Source organism: Sciurus vulgaris (genome assembly GCF_902686455.1).
Source record: "Sciurus vulgaris genome assembly, chromosome: 3".
NCBI classification, from domain to species: domain Eukaryota; kingdom Metazoa; phylum Chordata; class Mammalia; order Rodentia; family Sciuridae; genus Sciurus; species Sciurus vulgaris.
Genome location: NC_136463.1, coordinates 35,948,871 through 35,967,455, shown reverse-complemented (window position 1 = coordinate 35,967,455; position 18,585 = coordinate 35,948,871). Strand labels below are relative to the sequence as shown.

General features: G+C 35.9%; 2 protein-coding genes and 1 long non-coding RNA gene across 8 annotated transcripts in view; 1 reads left to right on the top strand and 2 right to left on the bottom strand.

Moving 5' to 3' along the window:
* The window catches only part of INTS2 (integrator complex subunit 2), a 46,554-nt gene extending 41,784 nt beyond the window's left edge, over positions 1-4,770 (bottom strand). Inside the window, exons 1-4 of one of the 4 annotated variants that reach the window (XM_079131353.1) lie at positions 4,669-4,770; positions 3,118-3,424; positions 2,399-2,537; positions 274-376 (exon numbers count right to left, since the gene is read on the bottom strand). In XM_079131353.1, the coding sequence (XP_078987479.1) occupies positions 274-376; positions 2,399-2,537; positions 3,118-3,424; positions 4,669-4,678 (559 nt within the window). In that variant the 5' untranslated portion in view covers positions 4,679-4,770. Of the gene's footprint in view, positions 1-273; positions 377-2,398; positions 2,538-3,117; positions 3,425-4,385 lie in introns of all 4 variants that reach the window. The other 3 variants (XM_079131352.1, XM_079131354.1, XM_079131355.1) reach the window with 3 other exon arrangements.
* A 102-nt stretch (positions 4,771-4,872) lies between these two features.
* Positions 4,873-18,489, top strand: LOC306656384. Its single transcript, XR_013762502.1, has 3 exons — positions 4,873-5,201; positions 9,807-9,862; positions 18,147-18,489. It is a non-coding gene; the product is annotated as an uncharacterized lncRNA (long non-coding RNA).
* The window catches only part of MED13 (mediator complex subunit 13), a 95,158-nt gene continuing 88,818 nt past the window's right edge, over positions 12,246-18,585 (bottom strand). For all 3 annotated transcript variants that reach the window (XM_079131338.1, XM_079131339.1, XM_079131340.1), the window contains exons 29-30: positions 16,893-16,993; positions 12,246-16,262 (exon numbers count right to left, since the gene is read on the bottom strand). In XM_079131338.1, the coding sequence (XP_078987464.1) occupies positions 16,130-16,262; positions 16,893-16,993 (234 nt within the window). In that variant the 3' untranslated portion in view covers positions 12,246-16,129. The remainder of the gene's footprint in view (positions 16,263-16,892; positions 16,994-18,585) is intronic.

The window sequence follows — 18,585 nt, the reverse complement described above, 5'->3', positions numbered from 1 at the left end:
ACCTAGCCTACTAGTCATTTTTTTGGACCTTTATTTTATTTATTTATTTATACGTGGTGCTGAGAATCAAACCCAGTGCCTCACACATGCTAGATAAAAGCTCTACCACTGAGCCACAACCCCAACTCATAGCTTACTAGTATTTTTAACTTAAACTTTTCAGGCATATTTTTAATAGATGATTCCTAAAAAAACATTCCAGTCCAAGAAGTTATACAGTAGTATTCTACAAGAAACTATATCTGAAATGTATCTTAGTACTTAATACAATACCTGCTTGTAAAATACAAAGTACATCTGCAGCTTCCTCCAAATAGACTGGACTCTCAAAAAGCTCAGAAGACTTGAAAAAAAATTCTCCATTGGATTCAGATACCTTTAAAAAAAGAAAAAATAATAATTCTGTTAATTTCACATAATAAATTAAATCCCTTACTATTTTTATTATTTGTTGAACTTACAAAATGGGTCTCTTAATATGTCACTAATATACTGTAAGAGGATATGCAGTAATGATTGATTTCAACCATTTTTAGTCGCAATTACTATTCAGACATGGTAACATTAATCTTAAGCACTGATTTCTATGTACATATTTGGAAATATCTGGAATTAAATAATAAGGTAAAGGGACAATCTAGGCATGCTAGTCAAATAAGTGGAAGCCTGAAAAAGTCAAAAACTGAGCCACGCCTAGTAGTAGTGATCCCAGCAACTCAGGTGGCGAAAGCAGGAAGAGGTCAGCCTGTGCAATTTAATAAAATCCTGTCTCAAAATTTTTTTAAAAAATGTTTTAGGGCTGGGGATGTAGCTCAGTTGGTAAAATGCTTGCCTCACAAGCACAAGGCCCCGGGTTCAAATCCCCAGCTCCGCAAAAAAAAAAAAAAAAAAAAAAAAAAAGTTTTAAAGGAGTTTGCAGTGTAGTTAAGTTGAAAAGCACCCCCGGATTCAATCTCCAGTACAACAACAACAAAGTCTGTAAACTTAAAACAGCATTTTAACAATGTAAATTCATGTTCAATTTTAAAACATAAAACAAATAAATAAAAAGACTGGGGATGTACAGCCACTGGGTTCAATCTCCAGTACCACCAAAAGAAAAAAAAGATGCAGAAACGTTTTGGTTGAAATTAAAGAGGATCAGTACAGTGGAAAAAGAATAAAAGAATTATTTGTGATAGTAAAAAAGTTTGAATGATTTGTAACATAACCTTAAAAACTTTAACTAAAACTAGCTAAAGAGCTAGACATGGTGGCACACCCCGTAATCCCAGTGACTCGGAAGGCTGAGGCAGGAGGATCACAAGTTCTAGGCCAGCCTCAGAAACTTAGCGAGACCCTGTCTCAAAATAAAAATTTTAAAAAGACTGGGGATGTAGATCAACACCCTTGGGTTCAATCCCAACTACCAAAAATAAAAAATAAAACTAGCTAATCCTCTCCCTCTACACACACCAGTATCCTCTTTAGAAATAGAATTGGGTTTCTTTATCCATAATTTTTAAAACTATACCGTATTTACTAAAAATTAACTGACCCTGAAATTCTGATAGTAAATAACCTTGCCTCTGAAACCTTGGGCCTAATCTAAGTCATTTTAATATGAAAATCAAATTTAGTTCTTCATATGATAGATTCCCGACATTTAAAAAATTTAAATTCAGAGTTTCAATTAACCATAATTACCCAGAAGTGCATGACAAAGTAATCTATAATTTTTCTAAGAAAAGAACTTGAATAGTCTTCATTATGGGCAATTAAGTCATCCAGTGAGCGAGGCTAGCCAATCAATCATCCTACATCCAACTTAGTTTTATACTCTTTAGTCAGTATCATTTGACAAATTTGATGCTCATCTAGTGCCTAAATGAGTTACACAAATTTTTCAGTTATATTTCACTATATTTAAAAAAAAAATTTAACTGTAGTTGTTGATGAACCTTTATTTTATTTATTTATTTTTATATGGTACTGAGGATTGAACCCAGTGCCTCACACATGCTAGGCAAATGCTCTACCACTGAGCTACATTCCCAGTCCTATTTCACTACATTTTATGAGGCAAATTACATCCTCTAACAGTAATACCAAACTTGATATTTTATACAAATTTTGAGGTCAGTTCTTTTCTAAATGTCAGTAAGTCACTGTATGAATTCCATACAGGGGGGGGGGGGGGAAACTTTGATAGAAGATGCAGAATAGGCAAAAATAAGAAAAAATAAAAACTACAGAAAGTCTTTAAGGCATGCTTTTAATATCCTTTCAGATTTTGAAAGGAAAACATATCAAACAGAAGTACCATACTGCCTGCCTTCTTGCCTCCATTTTTTGTCTACCTTTCTGTATGTACATGTCAAATCATGAATACTTGGAGCTGTGGTTAAAAAGAAAGTACCTTGTTCATAATGGCCAACAGTTCACTAAGCACAAGACGCAATCGACGAGGTGAATCACTGTGTTCAAATTCTAATGTTAGTCCATGTTGAAGCTGTGATACCAGGATACTCTCTCCACTGCCTCCTCCAAGTTTATGCCTAATGAAGTATAAACATGTAAAACAACTATTATGGGAACAATGACATGGAAATAGTTGCATAAAAATTATTGCTGACATACTCTGAATTATACACTTTAAATATTCTGTTACTTCTGAAATACTAGTTTCCCCATATATTTCAGGAATTCACAAGTTATGTAGACTTCATCACAACTAATAGTTAACACCCACTTCCCTTAATAACAGTAGCTTATTTCCAGATTCACAATGGGTAGGGAAGGTATCTTTAGGTATCAATGTAATCTTAAACACCTCCCAAGTGATTTCAATAAATCCTTCTAATCTACTGGAAGCTATCCTACCCACTTCCCACCCATAAATGACCTAATCTGCTTACCTGAAACACAACAATATATGGCCAAATTTTCCTATGCAAGGTTTTATAATACAGAACTTACAAGATACTAGAATTTTAACTATAAATAGAAAAGACCTAAATAAAATACTCTCCAAAGTTTACATTCTCATTCTTCTCTCTGCTCTGAAAAATTATGATTTTCTACTCTTCAGAAAATTCAAGTAAATCCCAATCCATATCATATACAACATAACTTTACCTAAGTTGCTGTTCTTTGCTGGCATCTTGTTCTAAAGCATGAAAGTCCACAGACAACAATGCAACAATGGAGTTGACAGCTTCCACTCCAGAGAGAAGGCGAAGGATAAGTTTCTTATCCTGAGCCCAGCTTTGGCTCTGGTCAGCAGGAGCACAAAGTGCCATCCGAACCAAGCAGGGCAGGAGAAGTCTTAATTCTGTATCACTTAGAGATGCCAGGCGAATGACATCCACTTTCTGCATTGCCTCAAAAGCAAAAGGGCTGACAAACTGAAGGCTTGTGCACTCAGTCATTATCACTGTTGATCCTAATGATTAAAAAAATAAATAAAAGGTAGTGCTATAACTTCCACATGTATGTACACTCCTCTTTTTATAAACCTGAAAAATGTGATAGATCATTAACTGGTTCCTATGTTGGCAATGTTCCTGGCATAATTAAAGACCAGCTCTCCCTGTCTCCCTACTTCTACTGTCATCTGGAAAATGAAAAAGAAAACAAAAGTATATTAATGTCTCTTCCAGACTTAGGAATCTTCTGCTCTAATACTTTTATTTTACAAAGTGTATAAAGTACAGAAAATTAAGTTACAGGCCCAAAAGTAATATTACTAGTTAGTGGCAAAATCCCAAAGTTGAACCCTCACATACTATATCCCGATTCACGGCTTTCAACAGACCAGTTACATTAGATCCACAAAACGTAAATCAAAGTAAATGAATGGCCATAGCCATAACTTTTCAGCATCGCATGCCTAACCAGTATGTGTAAGCGATTGTTGGGCTTCTACCTCCCACACCACAGAAGACAGAAACACTAGCCAATCATCTCATTGGTCAAAAATAAAAGGCTCAGAAGGCCACAACCCTATCCTATGTCTCCTGCGTTACTGGGTAAAAAGCAGATGTCTGTGGGTGCAATAAGCTATGAGAGAAAGATGAGTGCCACTTCGGCTGTTGTGTATCTTAAGAAGTAATCAAAGACACCAAAAAAGGGAAAGGGGTTCAGCAAGCAGGTAGCCAAAAACATCTCCTCTTAAGACCGACCAACTAGCAGAACCGTGGACAGAAACGTTGCTTTGCTTTCAAGCAAAAGCAGCTGGTCTTGGAGGGGAGGGCTGATGGAGCAGAGGCGCCAAGATCCAGCGTTCACAGGTCTTGCCCCGGAGACAACGAGAACCAACAAGTCCCTCAAGCTTTGAAAAGTCTGGCCAGTTGCCGACAAAGACCCAGGAACGCTCTGAGGCCTGAGAAGCCGACGCTTCATACCTTAAGATCTACCCTCCAGTCTCAGGGGACCCCACTCGAATTCCACGTCCTAGCGGCCGGACGCGGCAGAAATCTAGAGCGCGGTCCGAAGTTGGGCCTAGCGATAATCCGGATCCCCAAAACCCTAGCTGTGCCCGAGTCGATTCGGGCACCAAGAACTTAGACGCTGGGACCAACCGGGTCGTCGACAAGATGGGGACAGGATGGGGACACCGCACAAAGGCAGAACCAAGCTTGGAGAGAGGGAAAAGCAGAGGAGCCTTTTTCAACCTGCACCCAGCACCTTCATTCATCCCCAGCGTCTGGCTCCCGCCGGCCACCGTACTGAACTAGAGGAAGGGTGGCTGCAACTCGACACCCAGAGACGTCGGCGTCGACGCAGCGGTGCGCGTGCGCGTGCGCGTGCCCGCCCCTTCCTCCGCCAACTTACCAAGCCCAGGTTCACCTGCGAAGATTTCTGATGTTGGTGTTTCTAGAACATACATACCCTCTGGGCCCTTTGAGATAAGACTCCAAGCCCCTCGGAGCTTCAGTTTCGTTGTCGCAGGATTATCCTGGCATTCAAATCGCATACCGTGTGTAAAAGAAATGTTAAAGTTATCCCTACTCTTCTTGGACAGCAACCGGACTGTACCTGTATTTGGGTCTTTGCCTGTGCCTACCCAGCACCAAAATTATAGAATCCAGGATTTGTAGGAGAATTTTTAAAAGTTGTCTGACCCTAACCTTACACTCTTCGACCTCACACACCCAGGAGTCAAAGGAAAATACCTTACCTTTGGGATTAATTTAGTTTCCTTAGATCTTCACAGAAAGGTGGGTAAAATTTCAAGAATTCTCTGGATGGAATCTGTTGAAAATTGTGAATGCCTGCAAAGAAGATCCAAATCTTTGAACAACTTTTCAAAAGATGTCTGGTCACCTAGAAAGTCTCCACTAATCTATGCGTCTTCTTGATTTTTTTTTTTTTTCATTTTATTTGTTCTTGGTTCAGTCAGCATGTATTTGGCACCTTCTATTTACCAGGTATTGTACTAGGAGATAGAAACAAAAGTTTGGTTTGGTACCAGGGATTGAAGCCAGGGGCACCTAACCACTGAACCAAATCCCCAAACCCCTTTATTTTCTTATTTTCTATTTTGAGACAGGGTCTCACTAAATTGCTTAGGGCCTCACTAAGTAGCTGAGCCTGACCTCAAACCTGGGATCCTCCTGCCTCGGCCTCATGAGACGCTGGCGTTACAGATGTGCACCACCACACCTGGCCCAAACGAAAGTATTTAAAAATAAAGCACAGTGTACTTTCTAATGACTCAATAGAGGGATAATCTCTAAACGTTTGACTTTCAGTTTACAAGATCAGTAAAGCAAGAAAAGAACTAATGGCAGAGCAGTGGTACGTGTTATAATCCCATGGACTCTGGAGGCTGAGACCAGAAGATGGCAAATTCAAGGCCAGCCTCAGCAATTTAGCCAGGCCCCTCAACAATCTTGAGAGATCCTGTCTCAAAATTATAAAAAGAAAAAAGGCTGGGAGAAACCCAGGCTTGTCCTCAGGGTTGAGGCTGGTGAAACAAGGGACTCTCACCTGGAGCCAGGCACAGAAGGTCCTGACCTAGAGACATCTGACTCCCACTGGTGTTGAGGAATGGTATGACTCTTGTGAAGTGTCATCAAAATATTCACAACTGTGAAATGAAACTTTACTGACAATGAGAATATTTGCAATGACTACAAAAATTTTAAGGCAACTGATGTGCAATTTTTTTAAAATTTATTTTTATTGTAAACAAATGGGATACATGTTGTTTCTGTTTGTACATGGAGTAACAGCATACCATTTGCATATTCATATATTTACATAGAGTAATGATGTTTGATTCATTCCGTTATTTTTTTCCGTCCCCCCACCCCTCCCAACTCTCTTTTCCCTCTATACAGTCCCTCCTTCCTCCAATCTTGCCCCCCTCCCACCTCCCATTAAGTGTCATAATCCGCTTATCAGTGAGATCATTCCTCTTTTGGATTTTTGAGATTGGCTTATCTCACTTAACATGATATTCTCCAATTTCATCCATTTGCCTGCAAATGCCATAATTTTATTATTCTTTATAGCTGAGTAATATTCCATTGTATATATATATACCACAGTCTCTTTATCCATTCATCAATTGAAGGACATCTAGGTTGGTTCCACAGTCTGGCTATTGTGAATTGAGCAACTAGGAACATTGATGTGGCTGTATCTCTGTAGTATGCTGATATATATCAGCATATATGTATAGGCTGAGGAGTGGGATAGCTGGGTCAAATGGTGGGTCCATTCCAAGTTTTCTAAGGAATCTCCACACTGCTTTCCAGAGTGGCTGCACTAATTTGCAGCCCCACCAGCAATGTATGAGTGTACCTTTTCCCCCACATCCTTTCCAACACCTATTGTTGCTTGTATTCTTGATAATCGCCATTCTAATTGGGGTGAGATGGAATCTGTAAAGCGTGTGTTCATATCCTTAGCCCATTTGTTGATTGCGTTATTTGTATTCTTCATGTAGAGTTTTTTGAGTTCTTTATATATTCTGGAAATTAGTGCTCTATCTGAAGTATGAGTGGCAAAGATATTCTCCCACTCTCTAGGCTCTCTTTTCACATTACTGATAGTTTCCTTTGCTGAGAGAAAGCTATTTAGTTTGAATCTATCCCAGTTATTGATTCTTGCTTTTATTTCTTGTGCTATGGGAGTCCTGTTAAGGAAGTCTGATCCTAAGCTGACATGTTGAAGATTTGGACCTACTTTTTCTTCTATAAGATGCAGGGTCTCTGGTCTGATTCCAAGGTCCTTGATCCATTTTGAGTTGATTTTTGTGCAGGGTGAGAGATAGGGGTTTAGTTTCATTCTGTTGCATATGGATTTCCAGTTTTCCTAGCACCATTTGTTGAAGAGGCTATCTTTTTTCCATTGCATATTTTTGGCCCCTTTGTCTAGTATTAGAAAATTGTATTTATTTGGGTTTGTGTCCGTGTCCTCTATTCTGTACCATTGATCTACCTGTCTATTTTGGTGCCAATACCATGCTGTTTTTGTTGATGTGCAATTATGTTGTAATTGTCTGTTTACTTGTCCACTGCTCTACCTAGACTGGAAGATACTTTCTGGTGGGGCCTTTGTCTTTTTTCACCAATGTTATCTCTGAAATTATTCTGTGAATTAAATTATTGAAAGCAATTGATGTTAGAAATGAGTCATCTGGATAAATTAAGGTTTCACCTTAAATTCATTTTGTAAAAGAAAAGTATGTGAATGAATGAGTGAATAAATCAATGATCAAATAGTAAGACAAATAAGAAGCTAAAAAAAAAAAAAAAGGACTGGGGATGTGGCTCAGTGGTTAAGGACCTGGCACCTAGGTTTCAGGGGGTACCAAAAAAAGAAAAAAAAGAAGAAAAAAATAACTAATGTGTGTTGGAGTGTTTCTCAATGTTTCTCAGTTTTTTCCACCTAACCCAGAGTAATACATTTCACATTGTGACCCAGAACACACATATGCATATAACCACATTATATAAATTTATGTTCCATCTAAAACAGATAGAAGACATACCCACGTCTACATGGAAATAAGCGTATTTAAAATTGATTTCACAGTCTATTAGTGGATTACAAACTATACCAAAACAACAACTCTTTTTTTAATCCAGTTTTTTTAATCCAGGGCCTCTCATATACTGAACACATCAATGTCTTTTTTTTTTTTGTTTTTTTTTTTTTTTTTTTGTAATAAACCACTGAACCACATCCCCAGCTCTTTTTATATTTTATTTTGAGACAAGTTTTCACTGAGTTGCTTAGGGCCTCAATAAATTGCTGAGACTGGCTTTGAATTTGGGATCTTCCTGCTTCAGCCTCCCTAGTTGCTGGGATTAAAGGCATGTGTCACCACAACCAGCTGAATGTCCTTTTGTAAGCTAATATTTATTAAAGACTTATTTGTTAAAGAGTTGCCAGGCACTGTGATAAGTGCTTTGTATCTACTATATCATTTCTTCCTTTGAAGTAGGTAATATTATATTCTCCATTTTAGAATTGTGGAAATTAATCTCAAATACTCATTTCACAGGAATAAGGAGGATGAAAGAGTGGAAGAGATGGGTATGAATTCAGTGATTTTTCAGATCTTTTCTAACACTGTTTATAATCCTGTGACCACTAAGATCACTAATGGACAAACATGCAGATCCAGTATCTTCATCTAGCAAGTTACATTCAGTTTGAATAAGATAGTGTCACAGAGATGAGGGCTGATACTTAACTTTCTCAAAAAGTCTCCCTTTCTCCCTTTCCATTCTTACCTCAGTGAATCATCACGACCAGCTTCAGTTGCTTAAACCAGAAAGCTGCAAGTCATGACTCTATTCTTACCAACTTGTTGAAGTCTTTCTTTGTTTTCCTTTGGGAGAGAGCTGGTTATAGGGATCAAACCCAGGGACACTTGACCACTAAGCTACATCTCCAGCCCGATTTATTTATTTAGAGACAAGTTCTTGCTAAATTGCCCAGGCTAGCCTCAAATTTGCAATCCTGGTCACTGTCCCAATTCATTGGGATTACAGGCATGCACCACCATCCTGCTGTTAAAATCTTTTCAGGTCCTTGAAACATCATGTTTGCCTGTGAAATCATTTTGATAATCATTATATAGAATTTGGATACCTTCATGAGAAAAGATTTAGTCATGAATTTTTTTTTTCTTTGTGGTACTGAGGTTAAACCCACAGGCGTTCTACCACTAATCTACAAGTCTAGCCCTTTTTATTTTTTGAGACAGGGTCTAGCTAAATTGCCCAAACTGGTCTCAGCCTTGCAAATCACTGGGATTACAGGAGTGTGCCACCATTTCCAGCTATCCATGAACTTTTAAGTTTTAGTTGTTTTCTCTCAGGCCAATTCCCTAACTATACTAAAATCAATTTGCATTTTGTACGTTTAATTAGGCAGATTCTCTTTGTAAATAGTAAACCTACAGATTAGCCCTAAATCTAGTTGCCTATAAATCACATAATCTTTGATTTTCATAGGACTATCTCATATAATTATGGTGTACCTTTTGTGATTAAAAAGTGTTGGAGGAAATCATCCCATTTTAAGACCAATGTGATATTGAGGTCCATTATGATTTCTACCCAAGAAGGAATATTTTTAACATCTGATTTTTTTTCACATTTTAATATCTCTGAAATTCAAACATCTTACAATGGCAGCGTTTTTAGTGATAATATACAATTATTGGTGTTAAATTTGATGAAACACATTATATATTTCCTATATTTTGTTTAAGTCAAAGAGAAGACCTTCCTGGATAAACATTTTTCTTTTTACTGGCTTTCTTGGATTTACTCTCTTTTCTAGTTTATTTCTTAAACTAGAGGAATGAGGAAACAGGAAAAAAGAAAAAAGTACATTAAACTATCTACTGTTTCAGGTATACTATTTTTTTCTTAAATAAATTTCAAGAAAGTGATAGCCTATTTAAAGAAGGATCAATGTTCTTTGGAAAGAAAATGTAGAAGTACAAAAATGTACATTAAAAGACATGTTTCTCAGCACAGAACTCTTTATAATTATCCTCAAATAGTGTGCCTATTTGATCTTGTCTCCCATGTTTTATTTAGCCTGTCAAGATCTGTTTTGACTTTTACACAGGCTTTTTGCTTTAGCTTTGGCTAAGCAGATCATATCTTTACTGATGTTATGCATAAAATGTTGACTAGACTCAGGTCCAGTTCAGGTTCTGAAGTTCAGCATGAGACATCCCTGTGGGTTGACATAGTTCCACCAACCCAGCCTCCTTGGTCTGATTGTTTAACCAGTTATGAATCAACCCAGCTACTAAAATACTTGCCCTGGGATAAAATCCAATATACTTATTGATGAGCTCAGAAGACAGAGACTTTTATGGTCTGACTTCTCTCCAGCTTGGACTCCTTATGTGTCTCCAACTTGGGCTCCTGCGTGGTGTCATGGTGTCTTTCATCAGTTTGAACTGTTCCTTTATCATACTCTCAATATTCCTGTGCCTTTTCCCATGCAAACCTTCCATTATCTTTTTTTTAACGCAGTAAATTCCTTTGTATCTGTTTTAAGGCTCCTCCAATGTTCTCTTGCTTTTTATAAAAAACCTTTCCCTGGCAAACCACCTACCCTTCAGTAGCTTATGTTTTTCTCTTCTGTGCTCCCAGAAGACCCTTTGCTTCTTTCAGTCATAGTACTTTACACATTGCACTGTAATAAAGACTTGGCCAGAGTGAGTACTTTCAGGGCAGAGATCAAGTTTTCTATGCCTCTTACACAGCACAGCCAACTGGTTTGTTGAATTTCAGATTCAAACATATGAAATCTTAATAAGCTGTTGTGTTCATTGCCATAATCAATGTTATCAAAGGAATGAGATTGGTATCAGTTACTTCCTTTTAGTATATGTATTGCATTATCAGTCATACCACTTTAAGGAATTTATATTTACACAACTGTTTCCCAGTAAAATGAGGACTTAAGATCAGAGATTTGTAGTGTATAATCGATTATTGTTAGTGAAATTGTGCCAACTTTTTAAAAAATATATTTTTAGTTTTAGATGGACAACTTATTTATATGTGGTGCTAAGGATCGAACCCAGTGCCTCACATGTGCTAGATAAGTGCTCTACCACTGAGCCACAACCCCAGCCCTATGCCAGCTTTTAATGTTGTCAAGTCAAATAAATTTGCTAGTAGTTTCTGGGACCTACCTTTTAAGAACTTTAAAAACTAGAAAAGTTGCCCATTTTTGTTTTCAGTACCTTTAACTTATCCACTGCATTTCTTAAATCATTATCTGCAAGTTCTTTCACAACCCAGGATGTAATTCTTGTGGGTCTGGAGATTTGAGCAACTAGTTCCTTGAAATCAGTTACCTTAGGTTTTAATTCCATCATTAAACTTTAGAGCTTGATAATTTCAAGGTGACTTTTCTGGGGGGAGGGTGGTGCTAGGGATCAAACACAAGGTCTTCTGCATGATAGGCAAGAGCTCTACCACTGAGCTGTATCCCCAGACCATGAATTTTCTTTTATTTACTTACAGATTTTTTTGGTACTGGAAGTTGAAACCAGGGGATGCTACTTCACTGAGCTACATCTCCAGCCCTTTTATATGTATATATTTTTAATTTTTATTTTTTCTAATTGGGATGGGTTGAGACAGAAAGGAGGTAAAGTGCTGGGTGTGGTGATGCATGCATGTAATCAGCACCTTGGGAGGCTCAGGCAGGAGGATCACAAGTTTCAAGGTCATTCTCAGCAACTTCACAAGATCTTGTCCCAAAATAAAAAAATAAAAAGGGCTATGAATGTGGTCAGTGGTTAAAGCCCCCCTGGGTTCAAACCCCAGTATTTGAAAAAAAAAAAAAGGAGGAAAGCTAAATGTGGACTACTTTATGCTTTGTATCCTTTCCATCCTTTTTCTTGCTAGAAACATTAAAAAGTCCTTTTTGCCACCTTTAAGCAGCATTCTCTTAAGTCTTCATTCTGGATTTGACTTTTCTAGGAACATTAAACAATCATCCTTTTTTCTTTTCTTTTTTTTTTATATCTTCAAGGTTCACAAAGCTGATTAGAAAGGTCAGGCTGTTATTGTGTTAAATTACCAATATGCAAATATGAAATTTTGAGATTAGGTGTTTTGCCTGAATTCAAAGCCAGTCTGTGGCAAACCTGGTAGAAACTATTTCAAAAGACCACAATAACTTTGGGATATGTCCTTACTAAGCTTAAGGATGGACAAAATATTTTAAGATGGAAATATTTTCAACAGAATGAGACACCACAATGAAGGCTTCATGAATAATTTATTCCATTTGAAGTTTTTTGTTTTTTTTTTTTTTTTTTTTTTAAAAAGTATAAACCTTTTCATTTCCTCAATCACAATTTGTACAACTCAGTGTTATGGCATTCGGCAGCAATAGTGTTTGTTCCTTATTCTTTTTTGTCACGTTAAAAAGAAAAGCAATTGGACCATATTAAATGTCACTGCTAAACAACAACTTTAAAACGCCCCTTCATAAAGTGACCAAGGTATTTTGAGAGGGTTGATGCTGACATGTCCAGTAATGACGTTACAATTTGTAGTTTAAACTCAGTAACTTTTAAGGTCCACATATCCAGTTTACTTTGAAAACTAAAGCTATTTTAAAACTTCATGAATATATAAACCTGAGGAGTATTTTAGGTCCCAAATCCAGTTTTTAAATTTATACTCCAAAAAAAAAGAAAATACATATACAAAAATTTAAACTACAGTTCTGGGCCCATTAAAACACCAAGAAAAAACAAAAGTTTTAAGATTTCCAGCTGATTTTGAGGGATGGGACAAAAAATATATATGCTAAAAACATTTTTCCTTAATTTAGACAAACTAAAATCTTAAGAGGAAACCCAGACCAAAATATCACTCATGCAACATTAAGTGTATTAATAGACTAATATGCAATGCCATAGTGGATGAGTAGCAAATTATATGATGCAATAGCATTTAAAAACTTCCTTTTAATCTATTCAATTTGAACATTTTAAATAATGCGACATAGTATTTTGATATTACAGTATTAACATAGTGCTTGATTAAAGATCTGCAAATCTTTGTAGTAACACATTAAGTTAAAAAATTACCTCAGAAGGTAAATATGAAGACGAAAAGAGAATATTTTAATACAGTAATCTGTGCCATACTGACAATTGAGTACGAATACAGCTGAGGATAGTTGACTAAGTAGTAAGAGCTTAATTTTAGTGGTTTAAGAAAAGTTTAGAAATATTTAAAAATTACAGCTACTTTAAAATTTAAGGATTACATATAAGTACACTTGGTGGCCTTCTGGCCAAACGATAAGGTGTACAGAAATTTATTCATACAGTGTTAATTCACAGTCCTGATAACTGAATGGCTTGCATAAGAAAGGTATGGCTAGATGTTTCTCACTGGCTGGAAGCAAACATTATATAACTAATCTTTTAAATGCCAAAATACTGAACTTCCACCCTGCTTCATAATGGATAACTGCACAAAGAACAGACATTAGCACTGTAACAAAGAAGTCAAGGTGTTGGTAACTCACTGGTATAAAGTATAATATTTTGCTTGCTTATTTAAATAAAATAAAATTACCCATACTTGTCTGTGACAGTACATTAAGAAGTCAGATCCATCATCCTGCACAAAATGCTTAATTTCTTTTTTTACTGAGACAAGTCAACTGACCTTTTCTAATGGCTATTTAATAACTTTCTATTTGAGTGTGAACTGATATACGAAGGGAAGAACTCTTATCAGTAAATCCTGTCTATTTAAGAACTATTCCCTGATTCCTACATAAAAAGGAATTGTATACTGGGTTCCCTCCTTATGGCTCCATATAAAAGAAACTGTCAGGGAATAAATTTTTAAAAAATCTATTTTCAAACTGAGGTTTGGTTACTGTAGGTTAGCAATTTTAAACAACTGAGAATATAACTTTTATTTTTTAAAGTCACTATTCAGCTAAGTATATAAAAAAAATACTCTTTTTATAGAAATTCCAAATAAGCATCTTTTCCCTCAAATCTCAGACAAGTTGTTTTTTTTTTTTTTGTTTTTTTTTGTTTTTTTTAAAGAAAGTACAGAACAAAACATGCCAACATAATCTGTGGTGTGTTAGCATAATTGGGAAACAAATGCAGAGATGTGATCTTTAAATTTAATATCCAAATATGCTGACCACTGGGATTTCATTATAATCTTAATGACTGAAAACTTTTGTCACCAATTTTATTTTTTTAATAGAAAAAAGACTTGCTAATGTTTTCATGTACACAATTTGAAGAAGTTATACTGTTCATAAGAAAGTGATATTTATGCTAAGCAAACAGTATTTACAAAACAAGTTTCAGTAAAAAAAAAATACTGAATTAAGAGTTTTGTAAATACATCTGATTTCATCCTTGTAGATAATTAGCGAACATACAAATAAGAATTTTGCTAGACTGCTTCCAAGAAAGATTAGGTAGACCTGGCGACTGTGAATTCAAGTCAGCAATGCAGGCAGAAAGCTAACTTGGGCTCTCTTGTGAGCAGCACTGTAGAAAGGATTTTTCAAGGGGGTAAAAGCCTGCATATAAAAGCAGTTATATTGGCATGTGCAAACAAGAAGGGGGAAAGTTGTGTTGAAGGAAGGGGTGAATTAAAGTCCCTAAAATTCAAGTCCCTTCTTTAGGGAGGTGAGAACCTCCTTGGCATATGCCCTACCTTAATTTGAGCTGTGTTATAGAAAAGTACAGACTCTGGTGTTTGGGACTGCCATCTCCAAACCAAGAAAATTAAATAAATAAAAAAGGCAAAGGAAAACAGGTTAAGTTTAGAAAATGGTTTTTTCACTAGTGGAATAGAGTCTGAATACCAGAATTCACTGAGAATCTATTTACACCACAGTTTGATTGCACACACACACCCACACGTATGCACACTCTCACACACATTCCCAATCTTTAATTTAAAAAAAAAAAAAAAAAAGTCAAACAATCAAGAGTGACTGCTCTTAAAATAATTTGTAAAATGCCTAGAGCTGGGCTAAATTTCAACCTTATAGCAGATCCTGCAGATAAATTTCATAATTAATAATATTCCCATGCCTAAATTGCCACTGTTAACTGAAAAAAATTTAAGCATGTAACATTAAACACCAAAATTAGTTTAAGCATTCAGTAGCAAATGTTTTTCTTGTAAAACTAAGTTTCTTTCACTGGAAATGGCCTGAAATATTAGTCATAGCCCTAAACCATAGTACAAAATATAACTGAAGAATTCTCATTTTATTCTAAGTTAAACCACCTAACAATATCACTTGTATATTGCCATCATGTTATTCTGTAAAGATGTGATATATAAAATGCTGTAAGACCCGGTACCTTTTCAATTTATAAACACAGTGAACTTCATTACTGTACATGTACTCTGCAACTACAGCTTAGCTGTAAATCCTCCACACACAATGGTATGGACATTATTCCCCCTCTATCCCCATTAAACTGTACATTGAGACAATACAAATTTACTGTCCCACCCACCCCCTTACAAAAAAATAATACTCTAAAAGCAACCCTACTGCAACTTTTTAATTAAGACGATTACATATATTTTAGACCAATTGCTTTAAAGCAAGAAGGCAGTATAAACCTTCTAGGAAAATTTTTATAAAAGAGGTTAAGAAATATAAGACAATTTATACATTTAAAAACTTACAATAAATAAGAGATGCAGGCATTTTTGAATACTAGATACTATAATCCAATACAAGAACATCTTGATGTTCTAAAGCCATATGTTGAAAATCATTGTTCCTCATGTTTCCTCTCCATGCTTTTAATATTCATTTAACATGACTGGGTACTATGGCTCATTACTTTTCACAAATACTGTGACTGGAAAAAAAGGTTAATTTTTGCTACGAAAATGTTATAATACGTTTTGTATGATCAGTCATCATCCCTAAAGAGTTCAGTATAGTCAATGAAAAATAGCAGGGTTATAGCCCCTCCCCCTAAGTCAAAACAATATTTGTTGAAGTAATAAGAATTAGACCCCATCACAAATGACTTTCACTGAGAAGATTATAACTTAATCCTGCAGCAAAATTTCCTTTTTTCCTTGTTCTTTTCTTGCAAAGTTCCAACAAATGAAGATCACAGCATATTCATGATAAAGTTGTATAACTGATTCAGCACCACAAAATGAATTGGGAGACATGAGCGTCTGTCCTGGATTGCAGGGTCACAGGTTAGCCAGGAGAGTGCATTGTACTGTTCCAAAACAAACCTGAAAAGCAAATAAACAATGTGAGCCATATATCTATTTCCAGTGTAGATTTCAGAAGTAGTTTCCGATAATAATAATATCTAAGGGTCAAAGCACCTCAACAAAGAATAGAGGATATGAAATAGAGAGTCCTTGGGTAAAAAGACAATTTCATTAAAAGTTGTCAGGCTAGAAGTATTTGTAGCTTAATGGTAGAGCACTTGCTTAGCATGTGTAAGGCCCTAGATTCAATCCCATTTCAAAAAACAAAACAAAACCTCAAAAGCAGATTATCTTAGAAAAGAGTCATTCTGAATAATGCAATTTATCTAGAGATACAAGGGTAAAAGTAACCTATAAAATCTTGCCAATATTGAGAAAAATGCCTAAGAATCAACATTATGTTCTTTTTGTGTTTTGTTTTTAGTACTGGGGATTTAACCCAGGGGCACTTTACCACTGAGCTACATCCCCAGTCCTTTTTAATTTTTTTGTTTTGAGCTAAGCTGCTGAGGCTGGCCTCAAACTTGGGATCCTCCTGCCTCAGCCTCCGCAAGTCACTGGGATTACAGGCCTGTGCCACCATGCCTGGCTAACATTATATTCTTTTAAAGTTGCAATGGAGAACACATAATGGTAAAAGAGCAGTACCTGAGGACATCTGAAGTCTGATTTGAGTCAAGTGGGTGGGAGTGTTTACTGTGAAGCAGCTCGTCAGATTGCACTGAAGGCACGTGGAGGTGCAAAGAGGCCTAAAAACGTAACAGGGAATCAGTCAGCCACATGGGAAAAGACTGGTCCTTTAGTTTCACCTTATTCTCCCAATGTATCTTTCTTCATGAAATACATTTTGGTATTATGTTATGAATGGGAACCACTGTAAAAATGCTTTCCTCTCCTTAATTCATTCATTACTGAAGTAATTTTTAATGCAAAACATACTAAATCTTCCTACTTTCTTTTCTTTTAGTTCTGCTGTTTCTGAAACCTCATACTAATTCTTAAAAAGGATTTACAACCGTTTTCTAAGTCTAATTTATCTAGATGCATAAAGTAAATGTTTAAGACAACAATAAACATAATGAATTTCATAAAAGAGGTTTAGTAACAACTGGTATATCCATTTAGGTATGGCAGTGAACGGTGGGAGGAAGGAATGTGCTACTTCTTCACATTTCAACTAAATCCAATAAATACTCTGTAAATATGTATAATAATGTTAAAAAGTGTGATAAGACAGTGATGGTATTCACCACAAAACTCTCAGTAGATCTTATTCTATATACTACAAAAGGTACTCTCATAATTACAAGCTCTCTCCTTTCCAGTTGTATACAAGTATAAACCATTAAATATAACTTAAAATGTTTATATTTGAACTGTCTATAAAATCTTGATTTTTGAGCTAAAAACAAGTCTCACATGGCAGATCACTACAAATTAAATGAATATTAATTAGAACAAGTGCTCTAATTCCTATGATAAAAAAATTATTTTTAACCACCTAAGGAACACTTCATTATTTTTCCAAGCAAAGAGAAACATACCAGGTGGTTTTATCGCCTATAGTACAGAACTAAAATGGGATGCATGGAAAAAAAAGGTGAACAAAATTATGGTAAGTTATGCCTTACCTGGTAATTCAGAATCAGAAGTCCTAATCTTGTTACACTGTATCTGAGGGTGAATGCTCACTTTACACTATCCTCTCTGCAAATAAATATTGAGTAGAAAAGAATCTGGATAGTCCCTTGGACTTTTTGTAAAGTAGTGTTTCCTAAAAAAATGTGCCCTAAAACACTAAGGTCATGAATTATAAATAGGTGTTAAACAATCCTGTTCTTGTGTATTAAAATAAATTTGGGAAATGCTAGGTAAATAATGTTATTTACTACTATTTTTCAGAGTCTGTTGTGTGCATACATGCACTGTGACTACAAAAGGGGGTAGAAAGCATGTACAGCACTTTCCAAAAATCTAAAGAACCCTTTGTTTTGTGAAGACTAAAGGACTATTCAGCAGAAAACCCCTTGGGAAGGTGTTCTTGTAATGAGATTTACACATCTACTGGAAGAGGAAGAAAACAGGACAAAACGACTACCTTGGCTGGCACTCTTACATATATCATTTCATTAAATATTATCAAGGGCTGAGGATACAGCTCAATGGTAGAGTGATTATCTACCATACATGAGACCCTGGGTTAAATCCCCCCACCGCAAAAAAAAAAAAAAAAAAAAAAAAGAAAGAAAGAAAAGTTAAGATCTTCAACTATTGTATATATGAACATGCTACGAAAGTTCAATGTTGGCCAAGGGTATCAAGATTTAATAGCAACAGGAAC